The following is a 17049-nucleotide window of genomic DNA, read 5'->3' as shown; positions in this document are numbered from 1 at the left end:
CCCCAGGAGGCGTGGGAGGAGAGGGAGGCACGGGTGGGACAGCAAACGTAGGCGCCAATCTGTTAGAAGACCTCCGCAGGCTCTCCTTAAAGGAAGGTCTCTCCCTGAGTCTGGTGTCAATCAAAATCAGGAAAGAAATAAGAGACTCGAGCTCCACTGGTAGGTCCTTAGCTGCAACCTCATCCTTCAAGGCATCCGAGAGACCATGAGAGAAAGCAGCGACCAGAGCCTCATTATTCCAGCCCACCTCTGCTGCCAGGATACGAAACTCAATGGCGTATTCAGCTACGGATCGTGAACCCTGTCTGATGGACATAAGGAGCTTCGCAGCAGAGGCAGCACGAGCCGGCACATCGAATACCTTCCAAAGAGAAGCAACAAAACCGGAAAACTCGGCAACCACCGGATTGTTGTTCTCCCATAAAGGGCTGGCCCAGGCCAAGGCCTTGTCCGAGAGCAGCGAGATCAAGAAGCCCACCTTTGATCTCTCAGTAGGAAAGGCATGTGGCAGCAACTCGAAATAAATGCCCACCTGGTTAAGGAAACCTCGGCACTGAGTTGGCTCTCCCCCAAAGCGCTGTGGAAGGGGGGCAGAACCGGTCATACCCCGAAACACCGCAGGCGCAGCAACAGGTGTCGGGGTAGACTCTGGCGCAACAACCGGAGCGGCAGTAGGAGCGGGCCCAGGAGCGACAACCGACCCATCGGCAACGGAAGCTAAATGAGCCGTGCGTTCAAGCAGGGTTTGCAACGCCACAGCGAACCGACCCAACAGGTGATCCTGCTGATCAAGTCTGGCAACCAGCGTAGGTAGCGAGGATGGCCCTGTACCGTCAGAATTCATGGCTTGGTCCTAATGTCAAGGAACCATGAACCAGACGTACAACAAGAGATAAGTGGAAATAAGAAGGCTTTATTGAAAATCAAGCTGTAAGGCAAAAGTCCAAACGGATGGCTAAACCGAGCAGGGTCTTGCGAAGCCAGAGGTCAGGAACCAGAAGGGTAGTCAGACGAAGCCTGGATCAGGAACCAGCAGGGTAGTCAGACTAAGCCTGGATCAGGAACCAGCAGGGTAGTCAGACGAAGCCAGGATCAGGAACCAGAAGCAGCAGCAGTCTTAGAAGCATGTGAACACAGGAGGACCAAGCAAGGAACTGAAGCTACAGACCTCCTATATATATGAGCTAGGCATCCAGCTCCTCCCAGTGGGAAGGAGAAGCCGCAGGGTGGGAGGCTACAAGAAACCCAGAAACCAAGATGGCCGCCAGCACATGTCAAACGAAGGAGAACAGCAAGAAGGTAAGACCATGACAATTTATGTTCATGCCACATTTTAGTTTTTCCTTTGTAATAAATTAGCAAAAGTGTCTTCAATTTTTCACATTGTCATTATGAGGTGTTGGGTACAGATTAATTGGGGGGAATTTTTATTATTTATTTTAGCACAAGGCCATATCATAACAAAAAGAGAAAAATATGAAAAGGGACTGAAGACTTTCCAAATGCATTTTATATATAATGGCTTAAAGCCCACAGATCTTTCAGTTCAACACAGTCACAGTCTGATAAGCTCAATGAATAATTTTGCCTCAGACATTGAACATTTTGCTGTAGGTGCAAAAGTATGCGCTTTATAATAAATAATAAGTGTTGAAGGGGTTAGAGTCTTTCTGTTAGGACTAGTCAATATGATAGTGTTTGGTCAGTCATGTTCATCAGTAATTTTGAGCCATAACCAGAAGCAGGTCAAAAACACAGAACAGGTGCAAATCTTTCCATTATACCGTATCTCTCTGTACGCTCCACTTCTGTTTTTAGCTCACAATTATAACTGAAATCACTGAAACATCAGCCAAACTACTGATATGTGAACTAGGCCTTGAAAACAGACTTATAATGAATGAGCATCTGAAATAATTTAGTATTGTATTTTTATTTTAACATAGTAGAATATGATGTAGATTTATGTAATATTAATATTTCTATTTTTTTTTTGACAAGTGCAAAGAACATGACTTGGCGATGATTAACCAACTCCTGGAAAGTGGTGAAATCACAAGTGAAAAATACAGAGAATGGAAAGATAATAATACATTACTATTTCAAGATCTATACTCATCACCTTGTGTTCAAGTCTCTGCTGACAATACAACGCTAGAAACATCATTCAGTTGAGCATTACTCCGAAGGATTAACGCATATTTTTATTTATTTTAAAGCTTGTACATATTTTCCCCCTTTTCAAAATTATTTAAACACTGCAATGAAGATGACCAAAGGATGTTTATTCTCCGCGTACCCTTTGTATCTTTTATATATTCGCTGTCCTTCGCACCAGAGGCTAGAATCTCCTGGAATAAGTTCTGGAAAAGATCAGTAGTTATGACATCCTCACTTTCCACATGTACAATGCATTTTTATAAATGTTGTTGGACTTGGACAAGTGTCATGTGATCAATAAAGTATTACCTTTCCTTTGGACTGGATCAGATAAAAAATATGGTACTTCTTGGGGAAGCTAAAATTTGCAGGTAAATGAAGAGGACTTTTTAAAAGGAAGGTTAATGGGACACTCTTGAAGACAGGTCATCAGTATAGAATATTTGGAAAACCCCTTTAAATATTATAACCCCAAGCTGCATTCCCAATTCTGATGGATGCCATTGGAAACAACCAGCTTATTAGATGCTTTCCTAACAACTTAAGCTGGACATAAACTTTACATAGCTGTTGGCCAAACAAGCCTCCTGACCTTTCCCAAAAAAATGCACGCTCAGCTGAGAGTGCATGTGCTCCCAATATGGAAATAAGGGAAATAGGCCAGTGCCAGATATCTCTGCCAGCAGCGTAACTCCCTTGAGAACAAAAAAACTAAAAAAAAATCATGCATGTTGAAAAGGTGACCCACACTTCCTTCATCCAGCATCTGCAATCGGGGGAAAGTCAGGACACCCTCTTACTCACTATGTGGTTGGGCAGCCATGCTGAACTTGGCGAGTTGGGGCAACATTCACTTAATGTGTATGATTGGCCAGCTTTAGCCAAGTGCCCATAATGTAATGGGGAAAATTGTCTCTCCACCATTAGATTATTGCACATTGCCTGGCGTAAGGATGATGCTTCCCAGAATGCAAGTCACACAAGAATGTGCTGTACAGAAATGTAGACTCGGGGGACACATGGCGGATTTGCCGTTGTACAGTCCCAGAGAAATGGATAAGAATTTCCGAAATCTCATCCATGTGCTGCGTATTTAAACTGCAGCAGAAAACAGTTGATTTATCTTGCAGACTTCACCCTTGTCAATACAGTGGGTGAAATTTGCTGGCTTTTTCCACAGCAACAAATTGTATTGTTTGATGCAGAAAAACAGCTATAGTCATAGAATATACTGTATGTCATATATGTCATATAAGTATTTGGTAAAATGGGGTCAGAAGGTGGACACATCATTTATGAAAAGTGGAAACACTGCGGGGGACATTTATCAACACCGGTTTATTGCACGCTGGTCTTGATTCCCCCTGTGCTGCTGGAGGATGGGCATGCCTCTCATACATTTGGAGCATCTCCTGGTTGGGCCACGTCTGATGGCAGCCTCGTAGCTGTTATAGTCTTTTTCATGCCAGAATACTAGCAAGAAGAAAGATAAATGTGGCAGTCCTGCAGCACCCCCTGCGTCCCGCTGGTGGCACAGCCCATTTATACGCCACTTTGGAAAAGTGGCATGGAGGGAAAAATGTTGCACATTTTGCAACACAAATGGAATTCAACAAAAATGTACAACCTATTTACACCACAAAAGTGACGGAAATAGATTATTAAATGTCCTCCTTCACTCTATTACTTTGTTCTATAATGAATGTGCAGTCATGGACTGTGTCTACTTGCATGTGTGTCAGTCACTTCGTATATTTATACACTGCAAGGCCACAATGTTTTTTTTAATTTTAATTTTTCTTATTGTATTCGTCAATCAGATGCTTTTAATGTGTACTGTATGTACTTTCTTTATTTTCAGGTTGTTGGGGATCTGAAACAGACATCACTGTGATAATTTTATGGCCCAAAGAGCATTTCTAGTGGACTGATATCAATCGCATATGAATATTATTTTCCTGATATTTCCTTTTTACAAATTAAGGGCTCTTTCACACGAGTGAGTTTTCCGTCTGGATGCGATGCATGTAGCGAACACATAGCATCCAGACTGAATTCTAATCCTGACCTATTCATTTCAATGGATATGTGTACATGAGTGCTGTTTTTCATGCATCATCTTTGTGATCAGGAAAAATCACAGCATGTTCTATATTGTGTGTCTTTCATTCAGCTCTGGTTCCATAGAAATGAATGGGGCTTGCATGAAAAACAGAAGGCATCTGGATGTAATGCGTTTTTCACTAATGGTTGCTAAGAGGAACACGCACATGAAAAACGCTTATAATCTGGATACAACCTGGATGGGGAAAAGGCACACTGACCGCAATTGTAGAAAGAACTGCATGCAAAATAATCAGTTTTTCCCTAAACAGTTCCTGAAACAATCCGTTCATGTGAAGGAGGCTTATGTATACAGTGTTCATAAACCTTTACAGACCCCGATCTCATACAAATTAAATGTTCATTTAAAGTTAAATATAAACATGAGAAACCCTGCCTATAGAAGTTTTCAGTGAATGGTGTGGATTTTGGATGAAAATTGACAGGTATCACCCTCATCATTGCAAAGGCTATAATCAGCATCATAATTTGACGCAATTTAAAATATGTTGTGGGCTTTTGTTGTGGGATGAAATTTGTAAACATCTTGTCAACTTTGCTATAAGGCTGGTTTCACAAGGGCGTTGCGGGAAAAGATGCGAGTGCATTGCGGAAACATGCACGATTTTTTCCCCGCGAGTGCAAAGCATTTTAATGCGTTTTGCATGCGCGTGAGAAAAATTGGCATGTCTGGTACCCAGACCCGAACCCGGACTTCTTCACAGAAGTTCGGGTTTGGGTTAAGTATTCTGTAAATTTTATTGTTTCCCTTATAACATGGTTAAAAGGGAAAATAATAGCATTCTTTAATACAGAATGCTTAGTAGAAGGTCAATTGAGGGTTAAAAAATAAAAAAAGTATTAACTCGCCTCCTCCAATTGATCGCGTAGCTGCCGGTCTCCTGTTCTTTCTTCAGAACCTGTCAAAGGACCTGTGGTGACGTCACTGTGCTCATCACATGGTCCATCACTATGGTGATGGATCATGTGATGAGCACAGTGATGTCACCACAGGTCCTTTGAAAGTTCCCGGAAGAAAGAACAGGAGACCAGTGTTCCATTATATTTCCCTAACTCGTGAGATTTCCCTACCCTCGTCACTTCCGGCCGCACCGGACATAACGTGAGGAGGTGTGCCACGCCGGCGCACAACGATGGGGTAGGGAAATTTCACAGCAGAGTTAGCTGGACACTGGCCGACACTGCGCATGCGCCGGGAGCTCACCAGCGGTTAGGGTAGGGAAAAATTCTGCACGTGTCCTATTCTTGGCTGCAAAATTTTAATGGGTCTACAAAATAAAACTGATGCAACACGGACGTCATTCGTGTTTTGTGGACAGATACGGTCATGTGCATGAGGCCTAAAGTTGGGCCTTTATACAGCAGCGCAAGGGCTATCAAAGACTGGCATAAGAAGCTGATCTTTCATAAATAACCCCCATTATGTGCAGCAATACTGCAAAAATCTGCATGGAAATCTGCAGCTGCACATCTGAACCAAATCATGGATTTCAGGTGACAGGCAAAAAATAAAATACTTACTTTTTGCAGCTATTCTATGGCTCACTTGCCTGAACTCATGACAGTGTCTGTACAACCCAGCCTCCTGCGATGATGTCTCGGCCCATGTGACCACAACAGTTTGTGATTCGTTGCAGATATCACATAGAGGCAGTGGCATAGTGTGGGCGGGGGGCCCCCCAAACTGTGGACATGCCCCCTTTTTACAGATAATGTAGTAATGTCACCTGCAGTCCTATGTAACACCACAGTCATAACTCTCTGAGTACAGATAATGTAGTAGATGGGGTGAGACCCTAGAATTCAGAACATGCACATTGTGACCTGAACCTTGGGGCTGGGCTGCTGTAGTGTGGGCCAAATTCTCAATCCACCCCCCTCCTTCTCTGAAGAAACCCATGATTTTAGAACCATAGTTTCTACGGAGGTCTGCAGGTGGCCAATCTCCATAGAAAAATAGTGAATTCCTCAGAATCTGCTGAGTAACATCACAACAGAATATGATAAAAGCAATATAAAGATTAAATCTAAAAAGTTTTAAAAATATATAAAAATCACCCCTCTCTATTATAAAAATAAACAAGCTGCATCCCAAAATGTCCAAACTATTAAAATATAAATGTATTTATCCTGTACGGTGATTGCCATACTGGAAAAATAGAATCAAAACAGTCGATCTGCTTTTTCATTGCTTCTCCTCCCAAAATTTTTATAAAAAGTGATCATAAAGTCATACACACCCCAAAATGGTATCACTGAAAACTACAGGTCACCCCCCAAAAATGTGCCCTTATATAGCTCCGTAGACAAAAATATAAAAACGTTATGGGGGATTTTTTTATTTATTTTTTAAGAAAAACAATACAAATGTATTATCGTTGTAGTTTTACTGACCCAGAGAATGAAGATCATGGGTCAGTTTTACTGCATAGGCAACGCCCTAAACTTTAAAAATTTAATAAATATGTAACGGAATCCACATCTGGTAATTATACCCAGCATTGGGTCAAAGGTGTTGAACCATTATCCTAATTGGAGTCAGTAGGTGATAAAGACTTCCCAGAGAAAGGTGTCAAGACAGCATTGTATGTGGCAGACAATAGATGTCTAACCCCCCAACCTCTATTAAAGCTTGGCTTCTCCATTTTTACGTAGATGGCCTCCTTCACGCCTTTTTGTACCAATCGGCCTCCTTATCCAAAACGCGTACTTGACTGTCTTCAAAGGTGTGACGTGTTCCTTTTAGATGTAAGTACACGGCTGAATCTTGACCAGAGGTTTTGGCTCTTCTATGCTGAGCCATACGCTGATGTAGTTGTTGTTTTGTTTCGCCGATATACAGAACAGAACAGAACTTAGCCCAGACCAAGTGTGTGCCTTACTGGACCTTTGTCTGAGTACCACCTACTTCAAGTATAAGGACAAGTTCTACAAGCAAAAACATGGCTGTGCTATGGGATCGCCAGTCTCGCCTATTGTAGCGAACCTGTATATGGAGGAAGTAGAAAGGAAAGCCCTGACCACTTTCAAGGGAATTACACGTCATTGGTTCAGATATATGGATGACACTTGGGTTAAAATTCATAAACAAGAGTTACAGGCTTTCACCAACCACATCAACTCAGTGGATCATAACATCAATTTCACGCGGGAAGATATGCAGAACAAAAAACTGGCGTTTCTGGACTGTCTTATAACAGTGGAAGAGGGAAGGAAGCTGGGAATAGAGGTCTATCGAAAACCAACACACACAGACCAGTACCTGCTATTTGATTCCCACCATCCTCTAGACCACAAACTGGGAGTCACCACCTACACCACCGGGCAGAGAAAATCCCCACCAGCACAGAGGCCAAGGCGAAGGAACTCAAACACCTCAGAGGGGCACTTAAAACTTGTGGGTATCCAGTTTTGGCCTTTTTCAAAACAGAAGGAAGGAGAAGAAAGACCACCAAGACTACCAGTGAGGGCGAGAAGCATGACAGACGCAAGAATATGGTTATCCCATAGGTAGCTGGGGTGTCTGAGAAACTCAAAAGGATTTTTAATAAACATCACATTCCTGTTTGCTTTAAACCCAGCAACACACTGAGGCAACAACTGGCTCACCCCAAAGACCCAACGCCTAAACACAAGATGGACAACATTGTGTACGCAGTCCAGTGCAATGAGGAATGCTCAGAACTGTACAGGGTGGGCCATTTATATGGATACACCTTAATAAAATGGGAATGGTTGGTGATATTAACTTTCTGTTTGTGGCAGATTAGTATATGTGAGGGGGGAAACTTTTCAAGATGGGTGGTGACCATGGCGGCCATTTTGAAGTCGGCCATTTTGAATCCAACTTTTGTTTTTTCAATAGGAAGAGGGTCATGTGACACATCAAACTTATTGGGAATTTCACAAGAAAATCAATGGTGTGCTTGGTTTTAATGTAACTTTTTTCTTTCATGAGTTATTTGCAAGTTTCTGACCACTTATAAAATGTGTTCAATGTGCTGCCCATTGTGTTGGATTGTCAACGCAACCCTCTTCTTCCACTCTTCACACACTGATAGCAACAGCGCAGGAGAAATGCTAGCACAGGCTTCCAGTATCCGTAGTTTCAGGTGCTGCACATCTCGTATCTTCACAGCATAGACAATTGCCTTCAGGTACGAGATGTGCAGCACCTGAAACTACGGATACTGGAAGCCTGTGCTGGCATTTCTCCTGCGGTGTTGCTATCAGTGTGTGAAGAGTGTGTGAAGAGTGGGAGAAGAGGGTTGCATTGACAATCCAACACAATGGGCAGCAGATTGAACACATTTTATAAGTGGTCAGAAACTTGTAAATAACTCATGAAAGAATAAAGTATGTTAAAACCAAGCGCACCATTGTTTTTCTTGTGAAATTCCCAATAAGTTTGATGTGTCACATGACCCTCTTCCTATTGAAAAAACAAAAGTTGGATTCAAAATGGCCGACTTCAAAATGGCCGCCATGGTCACCACCCATCTTAAAAAGTTTCCCCCCTCACATATACTAATGTGCCACAAACAGGAAGTTAATATCACCATCCATTCCCATTTTATTAAGGTGTATCCATATAAATGGCCCACCCTGTATATCGGCGAAACAAAACAGCGTATGGCTCAGCATAGAAGAGCCAAAACCTCTGATCAAGATTCAGCCATGTACTTACATCTAAAAGGAACAGGTCACACCTTTGAAGACAGTCAAGTACGCGTTTTGGATAAGGAGGCCGATTGGTACAAACGAGGCGTGAATGAGGCCATCTACGTAAAAATGGAGAAGCCAAGCTTGAATAGAGGTGGGGGGGTTAGACATCTATTGTCTGCCACATACAATGCTGTCTTGACACCTTTTTCTGGGAAGTCTTTATCACCTACTGACTCCAATTAGGATAATGGCATCAACACCTTTGACCCAATGCTGGGTATAATTACCAGATGTGGATTCAGTTACATATTTATTCCCAGAATTTTTGTACAATCACTCAGAATTGAGAAAGCTTGTTGGAAGAACGAGTGAAACGTTTTCAAGAAATCTACAGTATGTCCAGTTGCCTTGATTTATTCTTTACAGATATATACCATGACCAGGATAAATGAGAACCTTCACAGACAGTCTTGTCTTGATTGTTGACATTGACACACATACAAACCGGATTCCAAAAAAGTTGGAACACTATACAAATCGTGAATAAAACCTGAATGCAATGATGTGGAGGTGCCAACTTCTAATATTGTATTCAGAATAGAACATAAATCACGGAACAAAAGTTTAAACTGAGAAAATGTACCATTTTAAGGGAAAAATATGTTGAATCAGAATTTCATGGTGTCAACAAATCTCCCAAAAGTTGGGACAAGGCCATTTTCACCACTGTGTGGCATCTCCCCTTCTTCTTACAACACTCAACAGACGTCTGGGGACCGAGGAGACCAGTTTCTCAAGTTTAGAAATAGGAATGCTCTCCCATTCTTGTCTAATACAGGCCTCTAACTGTTCAATCGTCTTGGGCCTTCTTTGTTGCACCTTCCTCTTTATGATGCGCCAAATGTTCTCTATAGGTGAAAGATCTGGACTGCAGACTGGCCATTTCAGTACCTGGATCCTTCTCCTACGTAGCCATGATGTTGTGATTGATGCAGAATGTGGTCTGGCATTATCTTGTTGAAAAATGCAGGGTCTTCCCTAAAAGAGATTACGTCTGGATGGGGGCATATGTTGTTCTACAACCTGAATATATTTTTCTGCATTGATGGTGCCTTTCCAGACATGCAAGCTGCCCCTGCCACACGCAATCATGCAACCCCATACCATCAGAGATGCAGGCTTCTGAACTGAGTGTTGATAACAACTTGGGTTGTCCTTGTCCTCTTTAGTCCGGATGACATGGCGTCCCAGATTTCCAAAAAGAACTTCGAATGGCGACTCGTCTGACCACAGAACAGTCTTCCATTTTGCCACACTCCATTTTAAATGATCCCTGGCCCAGTGAAAACGCCTGAGCTTGTGGATCTTGCTTAGAAATGGCTTCTTCTTTGCACTGTAGAGTTTCAGCTGGCAACGGCGGATGGCACGGTGGATTGTGTTCACTGACAATGGTTTCTGGAAGTATTCCTGAGCCCGTTCTGTGATTTCCTTTACAGTAGCATTCCTGTTTGTGGTGCAGTGTCGTTTAAGGGCCCGGAGATCACGGGCATCCAGTATGGTTTTACGGCCTTGACCCTTACGCACAGAGATTGTTCCAGATTCTCTGAATCTTCGGATGATGTTATGCACAGTTGATGATGATAGATGCAAAGTCTTTGCAATTTTTCGCTGGGTAACACCTTTCTGATATTGCTCCACTATCTTTCTGCGCAACATTGTGGGAAATGGTGATCCTCTACCCATCTTGGCTTCTGAGAGACACTGCCACTCTGAGAAGCTCTTTTTATACCCAATCATGTTGCCAATTGACCTAATTAGTGTTAATTGGTCTTCCAGCTCTTCGTTATGCTCAAATTTACTTTTTCCAGCCTCTTATTGCTACTTGTCCCAACTTTTTGGGGATTTGTTGACACCGTGAAAATTTGAATCAACGTATTTTTCCTTTAAAATGATACATTTACTCGGATTAAACGTTTGATCTGTCATCTACGTTCTATTACAAATAAAATATTGACATTTGCCATCTCCACATCATTGCATTCAGTTTTTATTCACAATTTGTTTAGTGTCCCAACTTTTTGGGAATCCGGTTTGTACACCTTCCTCCTGGAGAGTGTTCTTGATCTGCCCAACTGTTGTGAAAGGTGTTTTCTTCACCAGGGAAAGAATTATTCCGTCATCCCCCACAGTTCTTTTCCGTGGTCTTCCGGATCCTTTGGTGTTGCTGAGCTCACCGGTGCGTTCCTTCTTTTTAAGAATGTTCCAAACTGTTGTTTTGGCCACGCCTAATGTTTTGCTATCTCTCTGATGGGTTTGTTTCGTTTTTTTCAGCCTAATAATAGCTTGCTTCACTGATAGCGACAGCTCTTTTAATCTCTTCTTGACAGTTGACAGCAACAAATTCCAAATGCAAATAGCACACTTGAAATGAACTCTTGACCTTTTATCTGCTCATTGTAATTGGGATAATGAGGGAATAATACACAACTGGCCATGGAACAGCTGAGAAGCCAATTGTCCCATTACTTTTGGTCCCTTAACAAGTGGGAGGCACATATGCAAACTGTTGTAATTCCTACACTCTTCTCCTGATTTGGATGTAAATACCCTCAAATTAAAGCCGACAGTCTGCAGTTAAAGCACATCTTGTTTGTTTCATTTCAAATCCATTGTGGTGGTGTATAGAGCCAAAAATTTTAGAACTGTGTCGATGTCCCAATATTTATGGACCTGGCTGTATATAGTTGAATGAAGTTTTAAAATATGTAAAAAAATAATAAAAAATAGCGAATTGGCCATTATCCCACTGTACGACATAAATGCGTCTATATTTTACTAGTATGGGAATTTGGGGACGAGGATGTTTATGATCTTTATTAATTGTTTATTGTGGGGGAGTTGAATTTTTATATTTTTGAAGGTTGTTTTTTTTCTGTTTTTTACTTTTTACACATTCATTCCACTTGAGGGACTTGAACATGCAATCATTAGAGAGCTTGTCCCTTAGACTACAATGAATTAACATATATTTCTGCCATCTGCAGGCCTCCATAGGAACTATCACTGTAGGTCAGTGGAACTAAGGCTACTACAAGGAATGCACAGCTCCCCCAATTGCCGCAGAAAGCGTTAAAGTTATATTATACATTAGAGGTACCCCAAAAAGGTGGCATTAAAATGCAACTCAGCCCACAAAATAGTCCTTACCAGCCCCTTTATTCTGCATAGATTGATTCTGTTCCTGGCACTTCTGGATCATGTGCCATGCAGTCTGCTCACCACACTAATACAGCATCTGCTGTGTCAGTTTGAAGTGAGATTCTCTATGTACCTCTATGACATGCTCATTGAGGCACTCATAGACCTACATAGAGAATTTTACATATGGCTGACACAGCAGACCCTGCATCAGTGCAGTGGTTAGATAGCAATAAGAGGCCAGTAAGGGCTTTCACTGTACCAACCTAACCATTACAAATGGGGGGATGTCCAATAAAAAAAAGTTTTTTTAAAGAGATTAAATGAAGTGTGAATGTGTTTGGTCATTAAAAGATACTAAATACACCTTAAATAATACGGATATTCTAATTGTAATACAGATGTAAATACAGGTTGTACTGACATCTAGTGTCCAACATGAACATTGCAATCTAGATCCATACTGAAAAGTTTTCAAGTAGACTTTGGATGCAAAATAATACAAATGCATGCATCTGTTTAGAACGGATCCATTTGTATTATCTGTAACATAGCCAAAACGTATCTGTCTTGAACACCATTGAAAGTCAATGGGGGACGGATCCGTTTTCTATTGTGCCATATTGTGTTAGTGAAAACGGATCCATCCCCATTGACTTACATTGTGTGTAAGGACGGATCTGTTTCCCTCCGCATTGCCAGATGGACACCAAAACGCTGCAAGCAGCGTTTTGGTGTCCGCCTCCAGAGCAGAATGGAGACAGAACGGAGGGAAACTGATGCATTCTGAACAGATCCTTATACATACAGAATGCATTAGGGCAAAACTGATCCATTTTGGACCGCTTGTGAGAGCCCTGAAACAGATCTCACAAACGGAAACCAAAACACCAGTGTGAAAGTGGACTAAAAGCAACTAAAATGAAAAATCAGATGTTAAAAAGGGATTTCCTTTAAACAAGAAGAGGTTGTTGTAATGATCCTTCCTGAATATATAAGGGCTCTTTCACACTTGCGTTCTTTTCTTCCGGCATAGAGTTCCGTTGTCAGGGCTCTATGCCGGAAGAATCCTGATCAGGATTATCCCAATGCATTCTGAATGGAGAGAAATCCATTCAGGATGCATCAGGATGTCTTCAGTTCAGGACCGGAACGTTTTTTGGCCGGAGAAAATACCGCAGCATGCTGCGCTTTTTGCTCCGGCCAAAAATCCTGAACACTTGCCGCAAGGCCGGATCCGGGATTAATGCCCATTGAAAGGCATTAATCCAGATCCGGCCTTAAGCTAAACGTTGTTTCGGCGCATTGCTGGATCCGACGTTTAGCTTTTTCTGAATGGTTACCATGGCTGCCTGGACGCTAAAGTCCTGGCAGCCATGGTAAAGTGTAGTGGGGAGCGGGGGAGCAGTATACTTACCGTCCGTGCGGCTCCCGGGGCGCTCCAGAGTGACGTCAGGGCGCCCCATGCTCATGGATGACGTGATCACATGGCACGTCATCCATGCGCATGGGGCACTCTGACGTCATTCTGGAGCGCCCCGGGAGCCGCACGGACTGTAAGCATACTGCTCCCCTGCTCTCCACTACTACTATGGCAACCAGGACTTTAATAGCGTCCTGGCTGCCATAGTAACACTGAACGCATTTTGAAGACGGATCCGTCTTCAAATGATTTCAGTTCACTTGCGTTTTTTCCGGATCCGGCGTGTAATTCCGGCAAATGGAGTACACGCCGGATCCGGACAACGCAAGTGTGAAAGAGCCCTTAGCAAATAATTGTGACCAGATTTTTCATAGACCACCCTGAATTACTGATATCCATGGCTAATCCCCATAGATAACAACTGTAGATGATAAATAATCAGATGTACAGGTATCACAAAATTATACATAATGCAAAAGAATATCAGTTTACAGTTACCAAGAACATTATATCGTAGCTTGTATGTGTTTGTAAATTACAATGTGACTGATTTTTCATCTCAAGTATTTATTCTGTTCAAATCATCTGTACATTTTGTGGCATGTCACCTTCTCTAAAAGTACATCACTGCACTTTAGAAAACATGCAAGCTTTGTAACTATAAAATGTATATGTAAGCTGAAATAAAATCTTATTTGTGATGTTACTACTGCATTCAAGAGACCTTTAGGAACATTTCCATATCATTTTATGCATGGAATAAAAATATCTTAAAGGTGTTGTCTCACTTCAGCTAGTGGCATTTGTTGTGCAGAGAAAGTTAATCCAAGGACCTTCTAATGTGTTATTGTCCATATTGCCTCCTCTGCTGGCTGTATTCATTTTTCCATCACATTATACACTGCTCGTTTCCAAGTCTAATTTTACGATAGTTTTCCACATTTTTTCACCCATCTTTCAAATCACAGCATTCTCTGGGTGTGAAGTTTGTCCATTATATGCAGGAATAGGTTTCATAACCCTACCACACCTCAGTGATTATAAGGAAAAGAATCTCTGGAGACGTGAGAATAAAGACTAATAATAAAAGAAAAGTAAAAGAAAACCAAAAAGCCAAGAGAGGGAACTAATATGGTACAGGAGTCATTTATGAAATCAGATCAAATCAGTTTTGTGGTCTAAAAATATCACAACTGCGAATTTTTTGCAACATTTCGTGATCTTCAACACGTCTCACAGTGATCTATGTTTAAGAGCTAAAAGTAAGATTAGACCTGGATTATAGCTCATTTACTATGTGCGGCTTTTGCAAAAGTCGTGACCCACATTACAATCTTAAATTATAAATTACCCCATATTATCAATCTTTTTAGACCTTAACTTGGGATTAAATCTCATCCCTAAAACAAAATGGATTTAAGCAAGAACATAACACTTTTGCTATTGCTAATACAACACTTAAAAAAAAAAAAATAATAATAATATATATGTATATATATATATATATATATATATATATATACAGGGAGTGCAGAATTATTAGGCAAGTTGTATTTTTGAGGATTAATTTTATTATTGAACAACAACCATGTTCTCAATGAACCCAAAAAACTCATTAATATCAAAGCTGAATATTTTTGGAAGTAGTTTTTAGTTTGTTTTTAGTTTTAGCTATTTTAGGGGGATATCTGTGTGCAGGTGACTATTACTGTGCATAATTATTAGGCAACTTAACAAAAAACAAATATATACCCATTTCAATTATTTATTTTTACCAGTGAAACCAATATAACATCTCAACATTCACAAATATACATTTCTGACATTCAAAAACAAAACAAAAACAAATCAGTGACCAATATAGCCACCTTTCTTTGCAAGGACACTCAAAAGCCTGCCATCTATGGATTCTGTCAGTGTTTTGATCTGTTCACCATCAACATTGTGTGCAGCAGCAACCACAGCCTCCCAGACACTGTTCAGAGAGGTGTACTGTTTTCCCTCCTTGTAAATCTCACATTTGATGATGGACCACAGGTTCTCAATGGGGTTCAGATCAGGTGAACAAGGAGGCCATGTCATTAGATTTTCTTCTTTTATACCCTTTCTTGCCAGCCACGCTGTGGAGTACTTGGACGCGTGTGATGGAGCATTGTCCTGCATGAAAATCATGTTTTTCTTGAAGGATGCAGACTTCTTCCTGTACCACTGCTTGAAGAAGGTGTCTTCCAGAAACTGGCAGTAGGACTGGGAGTTGAGCTTGACTCCATTCTCAACCCGAAAAGGGCCCACAAGCTCATCTTTGATGATACCAGCCCAAACCAGTACTCCACCTCCACCTTGCTGGCGTCTGAGTCGGACTGGAGCTCTCTGCCCTTTACCAATCCAGCCACGGGCCTATTCATCTGGCCCATCAAGACTCACTCTCATTTCATCAGTCCATAAAACCTTAGAAAAATCAGTCTTGAGATATTTCTTGGCCCAGTCTTGACGTTTCAGCTTGTGTGTCTTGTTCAGTGGTGGTCGTCTTTCAGCCTTTCTTACCTTGGCCATGTCTCTGAGGCTCTTTTTATACCCAATCATGTTGCCAATTGACCTAATTAGTGTTAATTGGTCTTCCAGCTCTTCGTTATGCTCAAATTTACTTTTTCCAGCCTCTTATTGCTACTTGTCCCAACTTTTTGGGGATTTGTTGACACCGTGAAAATTTGAATCAACGTATTTTTCCTTTAAAATGATACATTTACTCGGATTAAACGTTTGATCTGTCATCTACGTTCTATTACAAATAAAATATTGACATTTGCCATCTCCACATCATTGCATTCAGTTTTTATTCACAATTTGTTTAGTGTCCCAACTTTTTGGGAATCCGGTTTGTACACCTTCCTCCTGGAGAGTGTTCTTGATCTGCCCAACTGTTGTGAAAGGTGTTTTCTTCACCAGGGAAAGAATTATTCCGTCATCCCCCACAGTTCTTTTCCGTGGTCTTCCGGATCCTTTGGTGTTGCTGAGCTCACCGGTGCGTTCCTTCTTTTTAAGAATGTTCCAAACTGTTGTTTTGGCCACGCCTAATGTTTTGCTATCTCTCTGATGGGTTTGTTTCGTTTTTTTCAGCCTAATAATAGCTTGCTTCACTGATAGCGACAGCTCTTTTAATCTCTTCTTGACAGTTGACAGCAACAAATTCCAAATGCAAATAGCACACTTGAAATGAACTCTTGACCTTTTATCTGCTCATTGTAATTGGGATAATGAGGGAATAATACACAACTGGCCATGGAACAGCTGAGAAGCCAATTGTCCCATTACTTTTGGTCCCTTAACAAGTGGGAGGCACATATGCAAACTGTTGTAATTCCTACACTGTTCTCCTGATTTGGATGTAAATACCCTCAAATTAAAGCCGACAGTCTGCAGTTAAAGCACATCTTGTTTGTTTCATTTCAAATCCATTGTGGTGGTGTATAGAGCCAAAA

The 17049-nt window shown here is 41.4% G+C and overlaps 1 protein-coding gene across 4 annotated transcripts in view; it reads left to right on the top strand.

Annotated features, from left to right (window-relative positions):
• The window catches only part of IPCEF1 (interaction protein for cytohesin exchange factors 1), a 493239-nt gene extending 488580 nt beyond the window's left edge, over nucleotides 1-4659 (top strand). For 3 of the 4 annotated variants that reach the window (XM_044289604.1, XM_044289605.1, XM_044289603.1), the window contains exon 11: nucleotides 2002-4659. In XM_044289604.1, coding sequence (XP_044145539.1) covers nucleotides 2002-2175 — 174 coding nt within the window. In that variant the 3' untranslated portion in view covers nucleotides 2176-4659. The remainder of the gene's footprint in view (nucleotides 1-2001) is intronic. The other variant, XR_006388642.1, reaches the window with a different exon arrangement.
• Nucleotides 4660-17049: the final 12390 nt, after the last annotated feature.

This window comes from Bufo gargarizans, chromosome 4 (genome assembly GCF_014858855.1).
Source record: "Bufo gargarizans isolate SCDJY-AF-19 chromosome 4, ASM1485885v1, whole genome shotgun sequence".
Classification (NCBI taxonomy): Eukaryota; Metazoa; Chordata; class Amphibia; order Anura; family Bufonidae; genus Bufo; species Bufo gargarizans.
Note: the sequence above shows the minus strand (reverse complement) of the source record. Positions and strands in the feature narration are given on the sequence as shown.